Below are 27,196 nucleotides of genomic sequence, written 5' to 3'. Positions count from 1 at the left end.
GCACATTCTGAAGATTTTTTGCACTGTCAGTTCTGTTTTTGAATAAAGGGTTGGAAATTGATGCTTAAAAAAAGAGAATCGACAGATTAATCGATTACTAACATATCGTTAGTTGCAGCCCTAGTTGTTAAACATACTGTCAAATTACAATTACTGTTTGGAAAATATGTCAACTTTGATGCGATCATCTCACATCCATTTGCTATTAAACTACAGTACCAGTCAAAAGTTTGGACACATTTTCCCCATGTACTGTACTGTACGCACACACGCATACACACACGCATACACACACGCATACACACACGCATACACTTATATTCACACACAGATACACATACAGATACACATGCACACACACACACACACAAGCATAACACAGGTTGGCAAAGTATCACGTTGTTCACATCACGTACAGTGCCAGTCAAAAGCTTACACACATTTTCCCATTCAATGTGTCCAAACTTTTGACTGGTAACCCAGATAGCAAACTTCATTGAAACTATGCTGAATCAACATTCCGCTGTCAATGCTAATTTCATTGCACCAACGTCAGACTCTGATGTTGATTCAACATCATTTTGCACCCTTATTTAATATTGAAACAACGTTGAAATCACAACGCAAAATCAACGCGATATTAATGGTATTTCCACCAATATTACTATTGAAACAATGTTGTAATCATAACCTAACTATAGATCAACATGACTTCCATGGTATTTCAATCGATATTAAACCACAGAAAGCCTATAATAGGTGAAAATGTCCTACTAACAGCCAGGATAAATGTTATGAAGGCTATCCTACACATTAGGTTTAAGTGATATATAAATGAAAAAAAAAAAAAACTTTCACTCCTGCTCAGTTTGGCGTCCAGCCCCACTGTCTGGGGCATAGCGAAGTCATTTTTGTATGGCCTGAGCAAATGCAAATTCTGAGATTCCTGTCCCCATTTGCTGAGTTAGGGCATCTAAAACAGAAAACATACAAACAAACACAAATTTATAACTTTCAGTTGTGAATTTTTATGCTGATGAATGTTCTCTGTGTAATCAAGTCTGCATTCAAACTTTACAACGTTTCACCGCATTACAGTTACGACCGTTTCTTACGTTAATTTGTTAAAGATTTGCCACAGCAACTAAGAAAAGTAGCCTCCTACATTGATATATCTAAACACTATCTCAAACTAACAAAGTGTAGCCTATCATAATTGTATTGTGCAGCGTCAAACTTGACATTTCTCTATTGAAAGTGGCTGGGCTGTCGATCACGCCGGTAGGCGAGCCTAGCTCTATGTTAGCACAGTTTAGCTCTACCAAAATGAGAAAATGACGATTCCCGACATAACCATTGGATTTTTAAGCCGGAATGTTTTGAGCTTGGTATGTATACCTATTTAAGTACAATGTTTTGTCATAACGTTTTTTTTTTATATTCACACTTCGGACGGGACTAGAAATAGCTCTAGCCATTAGCACTAACTTGCTACAGTACCAGTAGAGAGTTGGTAAATTGGCTATACACATTCAAGAATACAATATTGATGGAAACTTGACTATGACTGAATTGAATACAGACAATGTAAATAAACGATAAACGTCTGCAAATATTACATTTGGTACAATTGCACATTAGTTCAATATTCTGCTTACCTGATGTGGATCCATAAATGAGAAGAACAAGTTCATCTGACGTTGATTTACCTAACTATGGTCTCCCGGTCAACTATAACTCAATGACTTTTCGATCATATTTCCCGGTCAACTATAACTCAATGACCTTTTGATCATATTTCCCGGTCATCTATAACTCAATGACTTTTCGATCATATTTCCTGGTCAACTATAACTCAATGACCTTTTGATCATATTACCCGGTCAACTATAATTCAATGACTTTTCAATCATTGTTCCCGGTCAACTAGCTCTATAATCATGTTTTCATTTACCAGTCAACTATAATTCAATGACTTTTTAACAATGTTGCTGTTTACCCGGTCAACTACAAATCGATGTTAAATCAATTAATCAGGACAACTATAAATCACTGTTATTCCAATGTACCCTATGTTTCATCGATATTGCAATGGTGATTCAACGTTTATTTAGCATTGAGATTTCAATCTCAACCATTCTGATGATTTAGATGGAAAATCAATATTAATTCAATGTCGTCTTGCTATCTGGGAATGCATTTCTATTGCAAAACGCATGAAAACATAAATTAATGTTTGTTAAAAAAAAAAAGTTTGTAAAAAAAATAAAATAATAATGTTGGCAAATTACCATGGTATAAGCTGGATAATGCCCAACGAAGTGTAAAATAACATCCAATAATGGATGATGTGGAGGTGTTTTTTGTGACAACACTAATGACAACATTAAAGTTTATATTTAGCTAACATTAGCTAGTTACATGTAAGCGGGGAGACTGAACTAACTTCTTTAGCAGTCATATGATGTGTCCGCAAAATGACTTGGTGTCTTGAATGCAGGCAGCCGGGAAAATTTCAGTGTGCTCGTTTGAGTGAGGGTTCACACGTACCGTGAGGGGACAGAGGGGTGTGATTGACTGGGAGTGAGAGATGCTTTGCTAAAGCAACGGTGCAAAACACAATGTTAGAGATTTTCTGTAACGAGAAGTATATTTTCGGATCATTTTGAAACTATGGCAGGACAAATGGCGAGCCGCCACGGTCTAGCCAATGAATGGGAAACACTGGTTAAGTACTAAACTATGGTAAGCACCAAATAATGTTTTTTAGATAGGTACGTATGCAATATATTGTTGGAAAGGTTCGATTCTTGTGATTCTATTGATGTAAACCATTTCAAGATCGAGATTCAACGGTGGGTGGTACAATCATCGTCTTTGTCCGACCACTAACATGTCAACAAAGCGAAACAAAAGAGGAAACTCACCTAAAGACCCTCACAGTTTTCCAGTTGTACAAATCATCCCAACAAAAATGGTTGCATTGTCAATGTTACAACTTATCCAGACAAGTAAAATATTTTGTCCAAAACAATGTATTACATCCATTAATGACCATGGACTCATGTTGCATTATTCTAAGTGAAACTCCTGTAAACTTGGTCGTAACTTCGGTTCCCATGTAAACTGCACTCTGACCTTTCGATTTGACCCAATAGGAGCTTCCATGACCTGTCCATAGCCTTCTAAAGCAAACCAGGTGCCTCTCAAGATCTGTGTTCTACCCCCTCCCCCTCTTTTTTGCAACCAAAAAAAAGAACAAAAAAAATACACTTGGCTTCAATTGGTTCACAAGTAAACTGGCAGACCGTATAGCCAATGAAATTCTGAAAACGGCAATATGCAGGTTTAGGGGTAACTTTTAAAATATTAATTTATTGTGGTATTACTATATAATGCCACAAAGAATGAATATTTGATTTAATATATACCATATTCCTTCGATTAAACGCTGCCCTCAAATAAACACAGCCCTCGAATAAACGCTGCACCAAAATAATCAGAAAACGGATAATAATCAGAAATTAAAACACTGTATTACACAAATAAATCACAAGTGTACTATAATTCCCTCGAAGCACTTGCAGACACAAGTGGCTTTCTTGCTACAGGTTTATTTGAAGCTTCTCCAAATCCACCGTGAACTAAACCCACTAGCCTGACGTTGTCATACTCATAAATGTATTCAGAATATGAGTCTGATACCTTCTTCTCTTGCTCTCGACGAAGGCGGTCACATTCTTTCTCTCCCTCCCCTCCCCTGACCTTCCCTGCTTGGCTTCTATCGTATTGTCTTGTATATACTCGAGAGACTCTCTGCATCACTCTCCGAAGCAAGAAGCATGAAATTGATTAGCTGGTCTCTCAACGCAATTGACACCATCTTCTCAAAGAGAAGCTCGGGTTTGTTGGAACCTAATTGTCCTGACGGGACGTTCGCAGCTGGGAACTAGATGGACGCGTGGGATGGTGTGTTGTGTGCCTAGTGGCGCTTTCCGTGGAGGACGTTGATGGAAGACATCTTTCTATTCGGAACCATGATTACAGGCTTTCTGCTGATTGGACTGGGCTCTGGCCTGGTATATCGGGAAAATTAAAGAAACTGCTGCAGCTGTAAAAACCCTGTAAGGCTGCCTGACATGATTGATGCGGTGGGCAGAGCTGGTGGCACTCAGACTGTGACTTTACAACTCGTTCAACGCAATTGGGATAACATCATAGAGAAGCTAGACGCTCTGCAAAGGAAAGTGAACTGACTTGGAGGCCATAATGATGAGTAGATGTGGAATTGAAGGCGCCTACTGGACCAAACTACCCCAATCTTATCTGCCTTCAGTCCCGTAACCAGTTCAGACCTTAGCCAAGGCCGTTGCTGGAACAACAACTCCCCTGGAGAGCGCTGCAGTGAGACTATGTAGTCTCTTCCCTTCCTCCTCCCACAGACACCTGTGGATTGCATCTCTGTCTTGGGTCATGACCAGGGATGAAAAAAATAAAAAAATAATCCACCGGCCACTGTGGCTGGTGGGTTTCAAAATCTACCAGCCACTCAATGTTTTTACCAGCCACTTTCTTGTTTTTAACCGACAATGTGTAACTGCATGTGAAAATTAATACTACAAGATCTACAATACTTTTGCAGTTTATTTAATCTCAAGTCTCAATGAAACGCTGACACTTTATCTTTATTTCTTATACATACACAAACCACGAACTGATATACATTTCATTAAATGAGTACGGCAGATTAAATGACAAACTAACATTCCTTCATCCATCCTCCCCACTCCCAGTACAATTTACTCCTGCTAATCAGAATCAGATTCTGAAGTCTCAGAGATGCGTTCCTGAGCGTTCTTCCACGACAGGGCGAACAGCAGAGTAGCTAGGCTCTAGGGCTGCAACAACGAATCGATTAAATCGGTTATTAAAAGCATTGGCAACGAATTTCGTTATTGATTCGTTGTGTCGCGCGATTATTACACCACTCAATAAGTCGCAGAGATGTTTGCGTATTAAGAAAAAAGATTAGTTGAGCGCGGAGCAAAGCGGAGGTAGAGGAAAGACCTTACTTTGCAGCGTCGCGCTAGGGACCGGGTGAAAACTACCCATACCATCCATCCATCATCTGCCGCTTGTCTGGGGATCGGGTCGCGGGGGCAGCGACCTAAGCAGGGAGGCCCAGACTTCCCTCTCCCCGGCCACTTCCACCAGCTCTTCCTGGGGGACCCCGAGGCGTTCCCAGGCCAGCCGAGAGACATAGTCCCTCCAGCGTATCCTGGGTCTTCCCCGGGGCCTCTTCCCAGTGGGACGTGCCTGGAACACCTCACCAGGGAGGCGTCCAGGAGGCATCCTAATCATATGCCCGAGCCACTTCAGCTGGCTCCTCTCGATGCGGAAGAGCAGCGGTTCTACTCTGAGCCCTTCCCGGATGACCGAGCTTCTCACCCTATCTCTAAGGGAGAGCCCGGACACCCTGCGGAGAAAGCTCATTTCGGCCGCTTGTATTCGCGATCTCGTTCTTTCGGTCACTACCCATAGTTCGTGACCATAGGTGAGGGTAGGAACGTAGATCGACTGGTAAATAGAGAGCTTTGCCTTTTGACTCAGCTCCTTCTTCACCACGACGGACCAATGCAGAGCCCGCATCACTGCGGACGCCGCACCGATCCGCCTGTCGACCTCGCGCTCCATTCTTCCCTCACTCGTGAACAAGACCCCGAGATACTTGAACTCCTCCGCTTGGTTCAGGATCTCCTCCCTGACCCTACCCATACCATTTTGAAAAATGTATACTTTTATAATATTTTTATGAATATAAAACCTCAGACAGACACCAGAGTATCTTAACAATGTTAGGTATACTTCCACAGCCTTTACTTTTTCAATTAAGTTTCAAATAAAATGATAGAAAATCACTGATCTTTGAAAATAGCTTAATCCTCGCAAATCTTAAAGGTCACATGACATGAAAAGTTCAATTTAGGAGGTTATTTAACATTAATATGAGTTCCCCTAGCCTGCCTTTGGTCCCCCAGTGGCTAGAATTTTCAATAGGTGTAAACTAAGCCCAGGGTGTTCTTCTCCGCCTTGGATAAAATGAAGGCTCAAACGCTCTGTTTGAAAATCTGCTCCTTTTGACGTCACAAGGAGCCTCTGCACATATTTTCGCTGGAAATGCGCCGACACAACCTCTCAAAGTTTTGCATGTCTGCGCCAAACATTTCAGCCACCACTGTTTCCTTAACTTGAGCCAATACAAAGTTATCCTTGCTGACCGTCTGAAATTAAATTCTGGATCAGTAGCCTACTCCTTGGTCCAGCTTCAAACCTCGGACAAGTAAGTCAACTAACGCTATATAATTTTGTTGCTTGCGATATGGTTACCTAGCTTGCTACCCTTAGAATCTGTCTGTAACATTAGCTCTGCAGCCATCAGCTGAGGTACTGTCGCTAATGTAAAGGTAGATAGCATCAAGTATGTGTGGGAATACACATTCTGTAACGCAGTGTTGTACGCTTCGTTATGTGGATAACGTTCTGCTGTTGGTGTTATGGCGCGTGCGATATCCGCCTTTGCCCACATTGAAATGACTGAGTGTGCAGCTCTGCCAACCCGGGTTATCAGATGAGAATGGGCAAATTCGAGGCATCTTACAGCAACGGGTCTACGAGCCATTGCGATACATCCACTGTAAACATTAGCTCATGGTGCTCTCCTCCTCATTTAGCATTTAAAGCTACAGACACAGAAACAGCGCGTTCTGAGGAAAGCTCATTGTGGGACTACTCATGGTAATTCTGCACCAACGCTGAATTTCAGGAAAGAGACTTTAGATACAGTATTAGGGAACCACTAATTCCTATATAAAAGCATCCAAAAACAGCATGTCATGTGACCTTTAACTTTTTTCAAAATTGTGTCAAAAAATCATACATATACACCAGATTATTTTAAGAAAGTCTGGCTTACTTCCACAACCTTTCCATTTTCAAAAATGTTTTAAACAAAACTCAAATAAATTGCTCATCTCTGAAAATGGCATTAAATCCACGCTAATATTAATAACTTTTTCAAAATTGTGTGCCTGTTTGTGCACATTCTGAAGATGTTTTGCACTGTGAATTTGCACTGTCAGTTCTGTTTTTGAATAAAGGGTTGGAAATCAATGCTTTTTTGTTTAGTTTTTTTATCCGATTCATCGATTAATCGAAAAAAGAATCGACAGATTTATCGATTACTAAAATAATTGTTAGTTGCAGCCCTACTTCGCTCTGAAGGGGCTTATTTTCCCGATAATGACAACGGCGTTCTATACATTATCCTGGTTATTACACGGCTACTTGCCTAGAAAATAACTCAAAACAGTGAGTCTTTTTACAATTTGTTACCATTTGTAGTGTTGATCAGCAGAGAAATACTTCGCCAAAGACGTTGAACTTCATAGACATTGAACATTCTTTAGGCTTTAAATCAGCTGACGTCGCTAAGCAACGGAGTACGCTGGGGTTGAAAAGTTACCGGACTACTTGCGGAGTACTACTTAAAACGTGAATCTGAGGCAAAAAGGCCACTTTTCTTGACAGCGGTCAGTCATACATAGCAAACGTCTGTTATCGAAAAATAATTGACCGCAGAACGTTGGGAAGCACCATTCAAGGGAATGGGGCATTCTGCAGCATTAATAACAGCCGTGTAATTTACCACAGTGGCCGGCGCCACAGTGGCCGGTAGCTGAAGCGAGTTTACCCGCCACAACACAAAATCACCCGCATTTGGCTGGTGGCGGGTGCTAATTTCCATCCCTGGTCATGACCAAGGATGCCTCCATGGCAATACTAACTGCAAACTGAGAATTGAACTGATTGTGGCCAAGGCGAAGGCACTAACCCAGGCACACTCATACACTAAATTTCATCTATTACAGATATGCTATGACTACCCTTCCCCCATCCAAAGACTTCGCTTGCTTGTTCCCAGGTGTGGCTGGCGGTTCTGTGACCTGTGCCTATTGTGGCTGCAGGTCCAGATGCTGCTTGTCCATACCCCTCCCCCCCTCCCCGTTTGGGAAGCACCATTCAAGGGAATGGGGCATTTTGCAGCATTAATAACAGCCGTGTAATTTACCACAGTGGCCGGCGCCACAGTGGCCGGTAGCTGAAGCGAGTTTACCCGCCACAACACAAAATCACCCGCATTTGGCTGGTGGCGGGTGCTAATTTCCATCCCTGGTCATGACCAAGGATGCCTCCATGGCAATACTAACTGCAAACTGAGAATTGAACTGATTGTGGCCAAGGCGAAGGCACTAACCCAGGCACACTCATACACTAAATTTCATCTATTACAGATATGCTATGACTACCCTTCCCCCATCCAAAGACTTCGCTTGCTTGTTCCCAGGTGTGGCTGGCGGTTCTGTGACCTGTGCCTATTGTGGCTGCAGGTCCAGATGCTGCTTGTCCATACCCCTCCCCCCCTCCCCGTTTGGGAAGCACCATTCAAGGGAATGGGGCATTCTGCAGCATTAATAACAGCCGTGTAATTTACCACAGTGGCCGGCGCCACAGTGGCCGGTAGCTGAAGCGAGTTTACCCGCCACAACACAAAATCACCCGCATTTGGCTGGTGGCGGGTGCTAATTTCCATCCCTGGTCATGACCAAGGATGCCTCCATGGCAATACTAACTGCAAACTGAGAATTGAACTGATTGTGGCCAAGGCGAAGGCACTAACCCAGGCACACTCATACACTAAATTTCATCTATTACAGATATGCTATGACTACCCTTCCCCCATCCAAAGACTTCGCTTGCTTGTTCCCAGGTGTGGCTGGCGGTTCTGTGACCTGTGCCTATTGTGGCTGCAGGTCCAGATGCTGCTTGTCCATACCCCTCCCCCTCCCCGTTTGGGAAGCACCATTCAAGGGAATGGGGCATTCTGCAGCATTAATAACAGCCGTGTAATTTACCACAGTGGCCGGCGCCACAGTGGCAGGTAGCTGAAGCGAGTTTACCCGCCACAACACAAAATCACCCGCATTTGGCTGGTGGCGGGTGCTAATTTCCATCCCTGGTCATGACCAAGGATGCCTCCATGGCAATACTAACTGCAAACTGAGAATTGAACTGATTGTGGCCAAGGCGAAGGCACTAACCCAGGCACACTCATACACTAAATTTCATCTATTACAGATATGCTATGACTACCCTTCCCCCATCCAAAGACTTCGCTTGCTTGTTCCCCGGTGTGGCTGGCGGTTCTGTGACCTGTGCCTATTGTGGCTGCAGGTCCAGATGCTGCTTGTCCATACCCCTCCCCCCCTCCCCGTTGCAAGTCATGTGGTTCTGTAATGTTGTACAATGTATGTGCTTATGTGCTGAGGTGTTTTTTGCCTGTTCCCACACTGTACTCCTCTAGGAGCATAGTCTGGGGGTTGCCTTTTCTCTTCATGTTATGCTGAAATTTAACCTTGTCTTCCCGTCCTGTCTACCCCCTTGTCATGTTTGTGTATTAGAAACTGCAAGTGGCAGCTTGGATCTAAGACAGATTCAAGAAACCGCAGATAGATTGCGGCTAGTTTGGTTTGTTATGTTTTAGATCAACACGTGTATTATTGTTTTTGTTTTTGTTGATTTTATGTAAAGCACTTTGAGCTGCAATTCTTGTATGAAAAGTGCTATATAAATAAAGTATTACTTACGTGCTTACCTCTCCGTTAGGCTGTGAGTATGGGGCGTGTTTCAACCGAACTCTTAAAAAAATGCCTCTTCAATCAATTGGATATACCTACAACCAATCAGAGCAACGTAGTATGTTGTTTGTTGAAAATGAATTAAACCCAAGCGCTCTTTGGTGAAGTGGTTGATTACGTTACTGTTGATCATCTATCCATCATCATATAAAGCCCGCCCTGACAATTTGATTGGTCCAAACAGCTCCTGTTTGGACATACTTTTTCCCCAAAACTAGCGACCCCAGACCCAACTTCCCAACCAATTTTTTTTGTGGGCGGGGCTAGGTTGGGCTGGCAGCCAGGCTATAAACCCACAGTATAAAGAGAAAATAAAGACCACATTAGCTTCATATGAACTTACATAAAATGCACAGCATGTAAATAACGTTCACCAAAGTAAAATACGGACATAAAACAACATACATAGTTGGCTGCATGCTGTAGGCCTACAGGTGCTAGAGATTATAAACACATCCCTAAGAACTTTCGTCTTCCCGGATGCCTTCAAAACGGCTGTTGTAAAGCCCCTATTAAAGAAACCCAAATTGGATAACAGTCTACTTGCAAATTACAGACCAATATCAAACCTTCCATTTATTAGTAAAGTACTAGAAAAGAGAGTTTTAGTCCAAGTACATTTTCTTGAAGAAAATAACATCCTGGAAGTCTCGCAGTCAGGTTTTAGGAAATATCACAGTACTGAAACTGCTCTCACCAAAATAATTAGCGACCTCAGACTAAACTCTGATGCAAATAAAGTCTCTATCCTTATCCTGCTAGATCTCAGTGCAGCATTTGATACCATTGATCACGACATCCTAATCAATAGACTGGAAAAGCTTATTGGGTTCACGGATAGTGTATTGAACATGAGAACTGCTATGGGGTTGCTCAAGGAAGCTGCTTGGGTCCATTACTTTTTTCTCTTTATATGTTACCACTCGGCGACATAATCAGAGAACAATATAGCTGCAAGCAGCAATGTGGTGGCCAAGCAGGTCAGATGACCCAGAAGAAAGTTTCGACATCTAGTGACTGCGGTGTGCCTGGCTTCTTTTGCAGTGGCTTACAGTCTCGCTAAACAGAGTATCAGAGACATGACAAGCTTGTCAGCTTTGGCTGGATTGGAACATCTGACGTTGACGTTTCCAGGACACCAATTTATCCTAGTGAGCTATTCTCAGTGCTGGAAATCCCAGATTTCACTTACTGGGTAAAAATATTAGCAGTTTTTCCTGTGGCAAGCGTGGTCAGATTTGGCCCAAGTTTAAACAGCTGTAATTCAGTTCTATTTTGACATCACAGTGATAGTGGTCTGAAGATAATCTGTGCCAAATTAGCTGAATTTTTGATATCACCAAAAACGTTTTATTCATTCATTCAGAATGGCGGCCACATCAATTCAGCTGGTATCACTATTTAACATGTGTCGGACATGGGATCGCCCCCTAGCGGTTAGATGACACAACCTTTTGTGGACCTCTTTGGAACACCTGTACCAAGTTTGATGTCAATTCAGAAAATATTTCCTGACATATTATCTCACTTCCTGTTTTGGTGGCTTCATCCCCGACTTTGATCAGCTTTACCGTAAAAACTGTTTTGAAAATCAAAAATCCTGTGAAAGCGTTTGTGAGGCTTGATCTGAAGATAATTTTTTTTGCTTATTGCAGCGCCACCTAGAGGTGAAATGGCATTACCTATTTTGGACTTCTTTAGAACAGGGTCCCTAGTCCCTATACCAAATTTGGTGTCAATGCAGTAAAGAGGTGCTGAGTTATGACCTCTCTTCTTTTATGGTGGCTTGGTTGACGACTTTGAATGGCTGATGACTTTGATTGGCTGTTCCAGTCAAAAAGTGTAGAAAAAAAAAAAACGTGATGTCTTTTGTGAGGCTTGATCTGAAGATAAATGGTGCCAAATTTTTGCTGATTGCAGCGCCCCCTAGAGGTGAAATGGCATTACCTATTTTGGACCTCTTTAGAACAGTGTCCCTAGTCCCTATACCAAATTTGGTGTCAATGTAGTAAAGAGGTGCTGAGATATGACCTCACTTGTTTTATGGTGGCTTGGTTGACGACTTTGTTTGGCTTTTCCAGTCAAAAGGTTTAGATAATCAAAAAAACATGTGATGTCCTTTGTAAGGCTTGGTCTGAAGATGATCTGTGCCAAATTTGGTGAAGATTGGACAAACCTTATAGGAGAGGTAGCGAAAAAACGTTATATTCAAAACGGCGGCCACATCAATTTGGCCACATCAATTCAGCCACATAAATTTGATGTGGCTGTAACTAAAAAACGATTTCGAAAATCAAAAATCCATGTGATAACTTTTGTGAGGCTTGGTCTGAAGATCATCTGTTGCAATTTTGAAGAAGCTTCGACAATAATTGTAGGAGGAGTAGCGAAAAAACACTTTTCCTTTAAATTCAAAATGGCGGAGAATCTATAGAACTGGGTATGATGTCATAGAGTGCGTTGATCCAGGGAATCCAACAATTGGACAATGGGGCATATTGTTCAAAAGTAACATGTGTAAACACACCTTCAACTTTGACCCATTGGTGGCGCTAAATGGTTGGAATGGGAGACATGAAACTTGGTGAAATTGATGAGGGGACTGGTCCCAAAGTGTGCCAAATTTCACAACTTCTGACCATGTGGTTGGGGCTGCCATAGACTCCCATGACAGATGTGTAATAATAATAAATATAACTGCAAGCAGTAATGGCGGATTCCGCCAAACACTGCAAACCATTGAAAAAGTTTATTCTTGACAAATTGTAACAGTATGAAAAAATCTATTCTGCAGAATTACTAATGGGATACCAAATCTGAAATGCAATACCATCAAGATCCACAAGGGCTTTTATTTCAAGCCAAGAAGTGAAGGGAGGGGGCTTGGTGAGCCTATCCATTCCAGAAAGCCTTGTATCTTTGTGCTTTAGGGCGTGGCCTGTAGCGCCACCTATGGGTAATGGTGGGCCATTTGTGGTATGGTAGTTACTCTTGGTCTATACTATCAAAAAAGCTAGACCAGAGCAAACCCCCCGCTCTCAGGGTACTGAGCTTCAGATCAGTCATGATGCTGGGGTGAATGTAGGCCTATCTGTAGAGACCAGGGAGACAGACACTCCTGCCAGCTGCCCTGATGGGTCCGTGGTAGATCATGAATGCGGGTTGTATTCTACAATGCTCGTGGCCTCCGAGTAGGACATACTGCTGCTGATAGAGCAAGACGTTTGGTGGTGGACACATTGCTGGACGAGAGTGACATTGTCTGCCTTCAAGATATCTGGATGGCAAAGCATGATTTGGACAAATTGAGCTCCCTACACAAGAACTTTCATGGTGCTGGAGAGTCCACTACCGATCTCATCATGAGAATGGTTTGTGGGAGGATAGTTGGTGGTGTAGCTATTAGGGATGGACATAATTAATCGACGATCGATTATCAATCATTAAGAATTTTGTTGATGACATTATTTGTTCATCGATAAAACTAATGCGTGTTCTGTAACGTAGTGTGAGTCTTGAAGGAATGCAATGGATTTTGCTATGTGGCAGCAATTAAACAATTTACCAAACAAAGCCAATGTTTGGAAAAAAACACCACAGGCCTACTCAGTTACCGGCAAGTTTCCATGTATTTCAAAAGTTAACATGAAGAGGTCACAGCGAAGTGTAGCGTGAGACCCTTTTGACTTAAAAATGACTTTGTTCACTGCCAACACTCCTCCACGACTCAAATGATGTACTACTTGAAGAACGTACATCCTCAGTGTTAGCACGGAGGAGCTGCGATGCACAACGAGCAGAGAAAATTACCCAACGGATCTGCAAGTCCATCGAGATGGACATGCAGCTTTGTTAATTAGCCGGAAAAAAAATAGGGTCAGTTGTGTTTGAGTGGCTTCTAGCTGTCGGCTCCGCTTCTAGGAGTTACAGAAATAGTTGTTCTTCTTGTATTAGCTACAGATCTCAATACGGAAACACGCTGTGTTTTCTATTCACTGCATTTTAATATAGCCTATAAATAGTGAATTTTAATATAAAAATGTTAATGATTAATCGGAAATCAATCTTTAATTCTCCCGACGATCGATTGAGACAATTTAATCGAATGCCCATCCCGAGTAGCTATACTGTGTAACATAAAATGACCCAAGGGTAAAGGTGGTGCGGCTTAACGTTGACTGGGCTATTGGGTTGGAGTTTAATCATAATGAAAAGAAATTTACTATTTTAAATGTGTACACACCATATGAATCCTATGACCATGAGGATGAATTTCAGAACAGATTAGCTTTTATTCAGTCCTTCATAGAGGACAATAGTTCATGTTGCATCTATGTCATGGGTGATTTTAATTCTGACATGTCAGATAAGTGTTTATTCGCACAACATCTGCAGCAGTTCTTTAATGAAACTAAATTAATTATATCAAGCGTTATTGCCTGATACAAGTTTTACCTATGTAAGTGAAGCGTGGCACACAACTTCCTGGCTAGACCATGTTGTGACCACAGCCGATGCTCATGACTCACTGGAAAGTATAGAGATGTGTTATGGGCTGGCCACCACTGATCACATACCAGTTGCTGTGCTGCTAAATGTTGAGAGTGTACCCTTGTTGGCCAACAAGGGTATTGTTGCTCCCTCAAGAAAACTGGACTGGTCAAAATTGACCAAAGAGGTTATGCACAGATATTCTCTATTATCTGACAGCTTACTTAGTGATGTTGAATTGCCTAGGGATGCCCTAATGTGCACGGATATGAACTGCAAGGATAAACATTAGGGATGGAGATTTGAACTGATTTCACTATTCGAATAGTATCCAAAATTATTTTCGAATATCCGGATAATCTATTTTGTTAATGTGGTTCCGTTATGTAATTAGCCTGACGTGACGCAAAGCATACAGTAAACACATGAACCACCACACATTCTGGCAATAATTGGGACTGTTAAACTATTAGATTAAGAGTTGAATAAAAAAAACAAATGAAAGATCAATTTATTAACATGACGAAAAGACAATGAACTTGAAAAAACGCTGCGTCTTCAGACTTAGGCTCTTAATTTTGCGGAAAAGCGATTAGCCTATTATTATGTGAAATAAAAAGTAGGCTACATTGGACTAAATTAAACACATTGGGTAGGCTATCCACCATAAAAACGAAAGACACACGGAGAAATATTGCATATTAACTTGGATATTAACTTGGAACCGGAATCCTATAGGATACGTTGCGCCACCACACAATGCAAACATAAACAGCCGATTACGCTAGCTCTACATGGCTACTGGTAAGAAAATAAATAAGCCACAACTGGATTAGCCATACGCATTTTTATTCAGGAGAATTAGCATGTAAACATGCTCAGGGGAGAGGCGAGTACGGAGTCGATTTACGAGCAGGCCGGCGTAGAAAAGACTGCAGGAACTGAGGTTGCTGCGAGGTACTGTTTAGCCAGGACACTATGCTTCTTGTAGCGCCAAATGAAATGAAAGGAGACTCGCAGCAGAACACAGGCGTAGCCTACCTTTTTTGATGGTTTTCATCATTTTCTAACGTCACAACTATTAGAATTCACAACACGACGCGACGGTTTTTCAAAAACATTTTTTAAAATCAAACTACTCATAAGTATTCGAAAAAAGTATTCGAATACAAACTTACTTTAGGATATCCGGATATTTGATTAACCACGCCCATCCCTAATAAACATCATGCTGAAAAGCTCAGTGCCATGTATGATGATATTGTCAAATGTCTTTATGCTTCCAGTGAACCTTTTATTAATCACAAGAGTAAGGTCCCTAACACACGGCCTGGCTGGAATGAGTTTGTGTCTGAGCAACATGCTGCTGCTAGAGAAGCCTTCAGAGTCTGGTCAGAGGCAGGCAGATACAGATCTCTGTATCTATGCTCTGAAGGAGATAAGGAGGAATTGTATCTCCCTTTTTGTTTAATGTGTATGTGGACAACTTATCAAGCCAGCTGAATAAGACAAATACAGGCTGTCTTGTTGGTGAATCTATTGTCAATTATCTGATGATCTGGTCCTACTCAGCCTGTTGCAACAGATGCTATGGGTGTGCTCTCGGTATGACTTAGATCATCATGTATTTTCCAATCATGTCATTTCTGATTGGACAGATGACAACGATATATATCGACAGCGCTGTAAAATATATTCTCAGGCCAATATGTTATTAAGGAAGTTTTCAATGTGCTCAGATTCAGTTAAATGTTCCCTGTTAAGAACCTACATAACACCATTGTACACTGCTCATTTGTGGTCTATGTACAGGAAAAGGAGTATACAGATACTGAAAGTAGCCTACAATTATGCTTTTGGATTGCTACTTAATGTGCCTAGGTGACATAGTGCTAGTCAGTTGTTTGTGTCTAAGCACGTACCAACCTGTAAGGCACTCTTGAGACAACTGATGAATGGTTTTATGTGTCGACTGGACAAGTCTGAGAACTGAATAGTAGAGGCTCTGGTCCACCCTCTAAAGAGCTGCTATCGATTTACTTGGAACTTTAGATGACATTAGCACAAAAGTCTTCCTACTTTTTAATACACTGTATTATCCATGTTTATCTTTTTGTTTTTCTCTCTTTTATAGCTCTATGTCTGTTATTTTATATGGAACTTGGCTTCTGAAATAAAGATTTCTATATATATATATATCTATCTATCTATCTATCAATGTTTCAGGATTTGTATAACTTTTTACCATTGCATACAAAATCGGAAATGCAATACCAACAAGATCAGCTTTTGTTAAGTGTTTCTTTGCCTTTACTATCAATGTTTAAGGATTTGGAGACCTTTTTACCATAGCATACAAAATCGGAAATGCAATACCATCAAGATCCACAAGGCCTTTGCTAGAGACTAAGGAATGAGTGGGGGCTTGGTCAGCCCACACTCTCTTGCAATGTTGCGTGTGCGTCTTGTCAAGTCCGCGCGTGTGTCACGGGAAGGCTGAGTGTGTGAGCACGCGCGCTGAGGAGGAGAGGGAGAGAAGATTTAGCAAAAAAGCTCTAGAAATTAGCCAAGCATGTATATTTAAAATATTCACTAAAAATCTACTTTTCATCTTACATTCAACTTTTTTTCAGATTTGAATACTAAACATTTCTCAAGAGTCTTCATATGAACTAGTGATAGCATCAGAGTATCCGTTTTAGACCGGTGGATGTGTATAGCATTATTTTAGCCTTGGCGATAAATTTGATTTGCTTTATATCAGTAATTTTTTAAGATATTAAGTACATTTTCACATGGTAACATGATGTAGTGTCTTCCACCGATATAGCAACTTTGGTTTTGATATCTCAAAGATTTGCTGAGATTTGATCCAATTTCCTGTTTGGTTGCTTTGTTGCCGAATTTGATTGGCTGTACCGGAAAAACGGTTGTGAGGATCAAAATTATTTTCGATAACTTTTGTGAGGCTTCGTCTGAAGATAATCTCTAGTCATTTTGAAGAAGATTTGACAAAAATTGTAGGAGGAGTAGGCTTTAAAATGTTTTTGATAAAACCGGAAATAGCAGAAAATCTATATAACCTGAAATTGACGCCATGGTGTGTGTTGAACTCGTCTTGATTCAGGGAATCCAATGGTGAATTTGTATTATAGACTTGGGCTGAATCCTAATACTCCCCCTTACCCCTTACCCTTACCCCTTCCCCCTTAGTTTTGCGCGTTCCCGTGAAAGCTAGTGGTGTCCCAATACTCTTTTTGAGCTAGGGGTAGGGCTAAGACTTAGGGGTAAACACCCCTTAAAACCAAGTAAGATTGGGAGCTTACTTGAAACCTAGGGATTTGTGAATACTGCGCGACCGGCAACAATGGTGGCCAGATCCTCCAGAATAAATGTAATATTTTTGGCTTAATTAATTGATAAAAACATTCCAGTCTTGTTTTGTGTTATACACAGTCCTGAATATATATATATATATATATATATATATATATATAATTTGCAACCATTTTCCTAATTGAAACGTTTCTAAAAATCACTAGTTTGGTACGCTAATGTTACAGTGCTGAATTGCACAACAGTGCCGCAATTCTTTGACTAGCATGTCTACAGTAAACTCCGTTAGCAGCGGATTTTGTTTAATATCAGTGCATAACACTACTTGCTTTAGAGATATTGATACGTGCTAGATGACGTACCTGCAACCAAGTGGTGTCCCATTTTTTAGGGATATGTAGCCCTTACCCCTCAGTTTTGAGCTAGGGGTAAACTAATAGCTAGGGGTAAGGGGGAGCCTTGGGATTCGGCCTGGGACTAGGTAAGGCTTCCTGCTGTGGTCCCACTGTCTTCCAGCTATTACCTCCTACTAATAGGCATCTGCAGGCATCTGTATGCAAAACAAATTCAGGCTGCAATAAAAACTTTGATTTATTTTCGATTCTATTACTCAAAACCAGTAGCACTTACAGGGATTCTGACGTGAAAAAAACGTGTCAACTTTCACAAGAGACCAAAACTGTACATGTACTCCAAATTGTTAAAGAAAAGCTTTCAATTTCCTTTGGGTATGCCTTGTTAAGGAGTTTTAGGTGAATTTGACAGGATTGGTTAAAAAAGGATTGTAACACTAGTTGTATTAGCTTGAGTCAAATTTTGACCAAATACACATTGCTCTAATTCAGTAATCTTTTCACATCAAAGTGTGTGTCACCTGTATTAGGTCACCTGGCTATCACACCTATATGAGTGTCTTGTACGCCCCCCCCATGACTATAACAGCTGCCTCTAAATAAAAAGTGGAGTTTTTATTTATTTGCGGAGTCAGTTAACACAACCTTTGGTCTAAATATGAGTTGGCAAGGTAGTTCCGCTACCCTCATCTTATTTTCTAGGTTACCCCCACAGACATTATACTGTTGATTTCATCACATTCTATGCGTGTTGCCTCAGACTTGTGTTAATAGGGAGAACAGAGGGTCCCCGGTTACCCATCTGCTAGAGGAGTCAAGCACAGAGTTGGACACTGGCTTTCCCTTCACTGGCCCTACTAGCACTAGTACCAAACCTGCTTCTAACTCGGAGTGTGTCAGCTGTGACACTGACTTACAGGTGCGTAAATGCATGTGTTCTGCTCTCTCTGTCTTCTATCATCTACATGTTGCTTTGTTTTTTGCCACTGTTGTTTCCAGAATTCAGTTGCCATGTATGATCGCACACACACACACCATTGTCATTATGGATGGGCGATACGGCCTCAAATCCATATTGCGATATACATTGCAGCCTCTTGCGATATATTAATTATAATAGAACCATTTCAGAACAGGTTACAGTGTTTCCCACACAGAGTAATTTGTGGCGATGCGCCACAGAATCAACACAGGCCGCCACATATTGCGTTTCATCATAATTTTAACAAGTAGCGTATTCGTTCAGCAGCATTTACTTTCCCTGCTCTCCCTCAGTCTCTCTGTCACTCACGCATTTCTCACATACACACGCACACGCAGTCATAACGTCAGCACACGCTAGCAACAACGGTATGCAATGTCAGCGAGCCTTCAGCATTAGTAGGCTACCATAGCTACAAATCTAGAAAAGTTGGTGACTTTTCGCTAGGTACCTACGAACATGTCTTCATCTGCTAAACAAGCGGGTTCGCCATCGTTCTTTTGGTGATCAGTCTCACGAGCCCTACTTACCCGGCATCATGGAGCCGACCAAATACTTATTTAGCACTAGCGTTGCTACCTGGATATATGCAGAAATTGTTTACAATATTTTGAGATTTCAACCAGTGCTGCTCAAGCAGAAAAACAGGGTCAGGTAGAGAACGAGATAGATTCGTTAGCCTTTTAAGAAAGAGTAGGAGAGGATATAATACAAACATATTTAATACAAAAAATTAAAAAAAAATTAAAAAAAAGATTAATACAATGGTGCGTTGCAGCTCATGGCTCTAAATTTCACGGGTAGATTACGTCCTAAATGCATTTATCGCGATAGTGCAATAGAATTTAAATCTCTATTGTAGGCCAATTTTGTATAGTTTACATTGCATATCGTTTATATCGCCCATTCCTAATGGTCATCTCTATATATTTAACTGGTTCTATATATTTCATTGTTCCAAGCATTGTATGGTCTGTAAAATGGGCTTCAGTGTCGTATTTAAATGCCCCATCACTCTATCATATTAGCTCATTAGTTTTTCTCTCTGTTCTTCTGTCTCCTTCTCTCCCCTGGGCAGCACTGTAACTCTGGCACCAATGACAATGAGAGCTTGGTAGAGGAAAATAGGTGGGTGACCTCTTCAGCAACACAATTGTGTGCCCTAGAGCTGGGGGATATTGTCAATGTTTTACACCTCACCATATTTCTGGATATTAAAATACAATACATGCTTAGTGCATCTCTGCTTTAATTGGATAGACAGTGAAAAATGAGAGGAACTGTAGGGAGAGAGGAAATGCAGGAAAAGTTGTGATCTGGATTAAAACCCAGGCTAAGCCCTCCCCCAAAAAATTGAGTGTGGCACGCAGTGCATTGATTCGCTCAGCCCCTCATTATTTCCCAGTTGTAATCTGCGCCATCGGTTACCCCCAGAAGCAATACAATGGGTTTTACTGCAGTGTTGGTTTATTTATATCTTTTGTGTGTTCTCCAGACCCCTTACATCCACAGAGAGTCTGCGCCAGCTCTCCCAGCAGCTCAATGGCCTGCTCTCAGAGGTACGCAATTTTTTGGGATCCAGGCTATATAAAACTGTAGACCCCCCCCCCCCCCCCCAAGTGCACCAAATAAAAATATCAGTTAACTGACAAATCAAGTTTCTGTTTTTGTGGCATTCCAGGCATCTACAATTTACGTGAATGGTGACAGTATTCCGTCGCCTGTCAATCAGAAAAAGCTGGAGGTAGGAAACATGATTCTAATGTATGTACAATACATGTGTGTTATACAACTGATGAATAACTCTGGTAAGACGATAAAAGAATTGTGAACATAGAATTCAGCCAGATAGGAGCAACTTTGAAGACTTTTCCTTCACACTAGAAGCGCTGAGCCTGTTTTCCCTACTTAAAGTGCGGACAGGGGTCATACCCCCGAGTCTTCAGACAGGAATGTTGTTCCTGACATGTAATGATCGCTGGATGGCGCTTCTTGTATGTAGCTAAGGCAAGGTTGGATAATATTCCTTATATCATTCAGAACATTTACATTTGTTAGCTACAGGATGTCCCACACGCTCTTCCCCAGAAAATGTTTTTCTATGGTTCTAGAGTAATGTAAGCTAACGTTAAACTAGCTGATGCTAGCTAGTTAATGAGCCGTGCCTCAGTCGGTTGCATGCCAATAGTACTATTCAAAGTTTATTTCACCTGTGCTAAACACACTCTCTTAACTTGTTGCAACCAGAGGGTTACTTTCTCCGCTGCGTAAAACCTAAGGGATTCCTCCACTTTCTGTATTTGACATCATTGGCTCATACCGTAGCAACAGTACAAAATTAGAGGTACCGTGTTTCTTCGATTAAACTCACCCTCTTGCTACTTGACTTCAGCCACCTCTGTAGTGCTGACAATGGTTTAGGCCTACTGCTAAAGCTATGGGCCTCCCGTTGAAATAAGGATCAGGTCCGAAAGGCATGAGGATGTGAGACTGCTGCGGACATCTGATTGTATTCTCTTTTGGGCACTGAAGGCTCTTTCGCAGCTGGCAAAGCTAATTAACAGTGCAAGAATAAACTAAACAAGGAACAGTAGGCTTTATCTGAAATTGTCTTGATGACAAACAAAAGTATTAAGCGTTTTCTGCTCAGACTGGATTTGTAGGCTAGCTTGTTTGCATCTCTTTGTGCGTGACGAGTGCCGTAAAATCAAGTCGATCTTTTTGTGAGACAAAGCCACAGAGCCTCTCATAATATTAAAACAGACAATGTCTATAAAAGTAGATACAGGTAGGATTAGAAGAAGTACAGTTTGGTGATATGAGACAGGGGGCCCTGTAATGGGGTGACTCCCTGTTAAGACAAACTGTCATAGTTAGTATAGAAGTAATAGATAAAAGTTGCTCCCCTGAACCTTCACCATTGATGCAGAGGTGCCCAATTGTCCTCTGAGAGCCATCAACCTGTAGGTTTTTTTCACAGGCAATTACTACATTTTGGACCATAGGTTTCATATCCCTATAAATAAAGTATATTATTTATAATACGATTAGTGTATACTTTTTGTCCATCATAAACAGACGTGTTCAAATCAAAGTATTTAAAAATAATGGGCAATGTCACAACAAGCACACACAAACACCCTGTTCAACGTTAAATACACCCCCAAGTGGCCAAAATTTTACATTACAGCAGTAGTGCTAAACGTGACAAACATTTGCATATTTGTGGTCTCGATTTAACATAATTATTTATAGCGAAGTACTGGACACCGCATTAGCTCGCAATGTACAAATAATGTAAGTCTGGATAAGAGCAGAGAATCTGATAAGAGCATCTGCTAAATGACAAATGTAAGTCATATTTCCCGCCTTGGCTGGAAGCAGAGCTCTGTGACGCAGAACAATGGCGTTCTTAAAGGGAGCTTGACAGCTTCTCGGTGCCACAAAACTCAAGGCTTAAAGCGGTGGAACGTTTCAAAAAATTACCTAAAATCACGCCTAAAAACTGGATTTATGAGAAAACTAATAGAGGTAACTGAAATCTGACTTCGGATTAGTTTAAGTTACGTTAGGTTACATACGGAATTGAAAGAAAAACGGAGCAAAACTGATTGGAAATTTTTGGTCTGTCCTCCCTAACAGAGGCAGTGTAGCGTTTTACCTTCCCTAGCAACAAAAATCTAGCAACGAGCGTCAAATCTAGCTACTTTCCATTACTTTGGCAATCTCCATTTTCGTTGTTGAGCAGCAGCAAAATAACGAATTGTACGTCTGCTGTCATAGCAGCCAATCATGTTAACTCGCAGTCAAGCGACGGTGCGTCATTGAAATCTGCACTAAATGTATTATTTGCCTCTAACTCAGTCACAGGCGAGTTAAATTGAACAATTTACTATCCATTGGCTAATTAAAGAACATTTTTAGTCGCCCAGCGTGAAATGTGGTCGCCTATGCGTGTGATTTACTCGCATTGTAGAGGGTTGCAAATCTTCAGTCCATCGATAACAAAATGGACGAACTAAATGCACGCGTCAAATTCCAACGGGACATCAGAAACTGCTGTGTACTGGCGTTCGTCGAAACATGGCTCGTCCCGGAGATCTCCGAAACAGCGGTTACCCCATCGGGATTCAACATATAGGCTACCAACAGGACAGCTGATTCAGGCAAGCGGAGGGGTCTGTGTTACGGTTAACTTTCTATGGGCCACGGATGTAGTGGTACTAGCATCTCACTGCTCTCCTGTCCTTGAGCTATTAATTCTAAAAATCAGACCCTCCTATCTACCTCGGGAGTCTACTTCAGTCGTAATGAGTGCAGTCTACATCCCCCCCAAGCAGATAAGGCCACTGCTTTGGATGAACAGTATGAGATTATCAATGGTCCAATGATCCAAAGACTCGTAGAAAGACTGAGTTGGGAAATGAATGAATTGTTCGTTTCCTCTAGCTACCAGTACAGAGCCTATGCAGGTCACGTGAAAAATGATCAAAAGACTCGTAGAGAAATGAACGAATCGTTCGTTTCCTCTAGCTACCAGTACAAAGCCTATGCAGGTCACGTGAAAAATTATCCAAAGACTCGTAGAAAGGCAGAGTCAGGAAATGAATAAATCATTTCTGTTTACTTTGACGAGCCTATGCAACAGTCCCGATGCACGGCCACGAGAAAATGAACGAATCACTCTGAGCGGACTCGTTACTCCTGAACGAATCGTTCACGAACGACACATCACTAGTAAGTAGGGCTCGTGTACGGTGTTCATTTTAGGACATCCTCAGACTCAAACGAAAAGGCGTCAAGTCTCAGACCAAAACGCCCTCAAACCAAACGCCATCGTTCTCAGACAAAACGCCCTCAAACCAAACGCCATCGTTCTTAGACAAAACGCTCTCAAATTAAACGCCATTGTTCTCAGACAAAACGCCCTCAAACTAAACGTTGTCAGATTTTTTGTTATCAAAGTTAGCTAGATGGGGGGAGCTGCTGACTAGCTTTCTGAATTAGCTGAAGTAGCAGCTTTTAAAGTGAATACCATGGTGTTGTTTCTGTTAACTGGTACAGCAAGAAAAATTACTTTTGATATAGCTATTACAAAATAGTTGTTTTCTGCAAGCTAACGTCACTGTGTCCAATCCCGACCGGTTTTTAGCTAACATTCTGATAAAATGCCACTTCAAATATTGATAAAAAATGATTGTATCACGTTTTCAGCTGATTTACTGATTTCACGTTAAGCTTTAACTTCTTAACTTTCGAACTAAATATTGTAAAAAAAATTAGAGTTAGCTTATCCTTTACTAGAGCCGGTAAAAAGACGCTGGCGCCGGTAAATTAGCCGTGCGCTACCCTTGTCCAAACCCGACCGCACTTATACTCGTAGTAAACACTCGTTGCTGCTGTTTTTCCGGGTATATTAACTTGATCCAGGGTCACCAAACTTACTATAATGCTGTCAATATATACGGGGACAATAAGATATCACGCTTCGACATCTCCAAACTATGCGATAAAATCTCAATTTGACTGTTTACCACCACCTGCTGGATGTTTTGTTGAACTCTTCTCATGTCATAGTAAAAAGCGTCGCCCGAGCGTCACCCGAGTGGTCTTTCGGCTTTCTCTCATCAATGTAACTTTCCTAAATTATTTAGACATGTAAACTTCCATATATGTTTATGAAATTTGACACGTAGATTGTTTGGTATGCCTAAAATAATATTACTTACACTTTGCTAGCAATTGCAAAAGAAAATGGTGGCAAAAAGACCGGAAACTGGGTGTCCAAACCCCGTTCGGGTTTGGACAATAGTAGTTTACAGCGGTCGGGATTGGACACAGTGACGCTAGTTCACTCGTGTAATGTAAACCCATGTGTAGTCCTTCGGTTGCCATGGATACTACAAACTCCACCATTCTCAGACAAAACGACGTCAAACCAAACGGCATCAGAAAACCCTTGTGCGCCGCGTGTTGATGATGTTTATGGTTCTTTACCAAAGTTTGTTTGCAGTACCAAAGTTTGTTTGCAGGTACCTAGCAAAAAGTCACCAACTTTCCTAGACTTGTCGCTACGGTAGCCTACTAATGCTGAAGGCTCGCTGACATTGCATACCGTTGTTGCTAGCGTGTGCTGACGTTATGACTGCGTGTGCGTGTGTATCAAGCTCTCGGTTTGAGGCAACATCCCCGGTGGATGTAGGTGGTATTGCATTTCCGATTTTCTACCCGACTCGTCTGGTCGTTTTTATTCTATTAACTCCAGTCAACATATCTAAAACTATCTCCCCCAATAATTTTTGTTCGATTCTTGAACCTGGCTCATACAACTAGCTTTTTCATAGAATATTTTTTCCTGATTTTTGCTAAGTTTGAAACCAATCCGAAATGGGTAAACTAGCATCCCATTTATTTGCTTACGTCAAGAAAAGTTGCCTCGAAACGTGTTCGCAGATACGAACAGGGGACGAGCACAAAAGGGAACATCAGCAAATCGCTGATTTACCTGAGCTAAATCAGAACAAGGAGAAAGGGCTTGATAATCTACATTTGCTTGCCTTTATTGTAGCACGTTTTACAAATGGTTGCACACATACATGACGGTTGTTTGTAGAGTGTATGTCCGTTATTTTAAAGCAGATTTAACCATTTCGTAATGAACGTTATCATGCTCACGGCATGACAAACGTAATTATAGCATAATATAATTAGTTGTAATATCGTGGCATGTTACGGCGTCATTATTGATTGTTGACATGTTATTCTGGAGCAAAGACGAATATGAATAAATCATGTCTGATAGCCACAATATGGTCGTTATATTGTTATTTGTCACCACTAACGATGGCATTAATCATAAGCTAGTAATAGGAAACAACCCTCATCATCATTATAATAGTAACATAGGTTGCTATGCTTAATTTAGCTTGCTTTGCAAAGCTAGAACAATGACGGAGCCAGATATATAAGTTTACAGTTTTTTTAGGCTATCCGACACAATACAGCAGTCAAACTATAAACAAGAAGCAAAAAGAACAACGTATAGGCCCTGCACGTATAATACTACAGTACTAATAGTATTGATCTTCGTAACGTTCACATGTATCTGCTTCTTGATCGGACTTGTTGTACCACATTCTGACAGTTTTCTGCTATGCCTTAGCTCCAGCTCACAAGCTCACGACTGGTTGTCGCAAAGTATGACGTATACAGCTTGCACGAGTTTCGGAGCTAGGAACAAGCTTCTGCGCAAGTCCGGACGAGTTGGTCTGGAAAGATGGCGCGGTCCGTTAGGAGCTCTCGCTTGCCTCACTGCGCCACTGAACTCTTTTCGTAGAAATGAATGGAGACGCCATCTTGGAAGACAGAAGTAGCTGTCTCTAGTTATGTTAACTTTATGGTGTGTATGTGTGAGACGTGTGAGTGACAGAGACGGAGGGGAGAGCAGGGAAAGGAAATGCTGCTGAACGAATACGCTGCTTTTTTATATATATACATATATACATATATTATTATATATTATTATATATATATATATTTTTTTTTTATGTTCAAAATCACACTGGGCTAATATTTTGGTAATTTTTGGGTTTAATTCTGCCATATATATATTTTGGTAGATATCTTACTTATCTCAGTGATATAATATCTTAGATATCTCACGCTAGATATATTGGTAGTTCTAAAACTGGTTGTTGCCATCCTTGATTGTGATTGGCTATATCGCGTTCCATGCCGTTGTAAAATCCAGCATAACCTCACAGGTTGTCTCATAACATTCTTTAACATTCCATATTACTGTGCATCAAATATTTCAAATTGAAAAAGACGGCAAAGATGTCCATCTGGCTGTTGCGTGGCAACGATTTATGTAGGAACTATACTTTGTAGTAGCGAAAGAATTTGTAGGTTGTACCCCCAGGTAAGGGGGTTTTCGGATTTGTAGGTTGTACCCCCAGGTACTGTTCTAAAATCAGCGTAAACCACGGCCTCTTGGGGCTTATTGCTTAAATATCATACTTGGGCTTCATAACCTTTATCTGAATGACAGACTTGTGCAAGGGAACCCTTGCGAAATCTGATAGAAACGTGAATTGTAGCGTTGAAATGCAGGGGAAAGAATGGCAGAATTAAACCAAAATATTACCAAAATATTAGCCTAGTGTGATTTTGAACATAAAAAAAAAACTGGGTGATAAAACGCATATCTAAGAAAAGTCGAGAAAGCACGGTTCTGGAATTTGCGAAGATACAATAAAATTTATCTTCAGAAGTCAAAT

The 27,196-nt window shown here is 41.2% G+C and overlaps 1 protein-coding gene across 15 annotated transcripts in view; it reads left to right on the top strand.

Moving 5' to 3' along the window:
* The window catches only part of golga2 (golgin A2), a 142,188-nt gene that overhangs the window by 4,391 nt on the left and 110,601 nt on the right, over window positions 1–27,196 (top strand). For 9 of the 15 annotated variants that reach the window (XM_084686551.1, XM_084686544.1, XM_084686547.1 and 6 more), the window contains exons 3-6: window positions 18,696–18,854; window positions 19,996–20,045; window positions 20,413–20,476; window positions 20,599–20,661. The exons of 2 other annotated variants lie outside the window; for them this stretch is intronic. In XM_084686551.1, coding sequence (XP_084542677.1) covers window positions 18,696–18,854; window positions 19,996–20,045; window positions 20,413–20,476; window positions 20,599–20,661 — 336 coding nt within the window. Of the gene's footprint in view, window positions 1–18,695; window positions 18,855–19,995; window positions 20,046–20,412; window positions 20,477–20,598; window positions 20,662–22,313; window positions 22,449–27,196 lie in introns of those variants that run through there. 4 more of the 15 variants (XM_084686548.1, XM_084686550.1, XM_084686552.1 and 1 more) reach the window with 4 other exon arrangements.

Source organism: Hypomesus nipponensis, chromosome 22 (genome assembly GCF_054491055.1).
Source record: "Hypomesus nipponensis isolate SF chromosome 22, ASM5449105v1, whole genome shotgun sequence".
NCBI classification, from domain to species: Eukaryota; Metazoa; Chordata; class Actinopteri; order Osmeriformes; family Osmeridae; genus Hypomesus; species Hypomesus nipponensis.
Note: the sequence above shows the minus strand (reverse complement) of the source record. Positions and strands in the feature narration are given on the sequence as shown.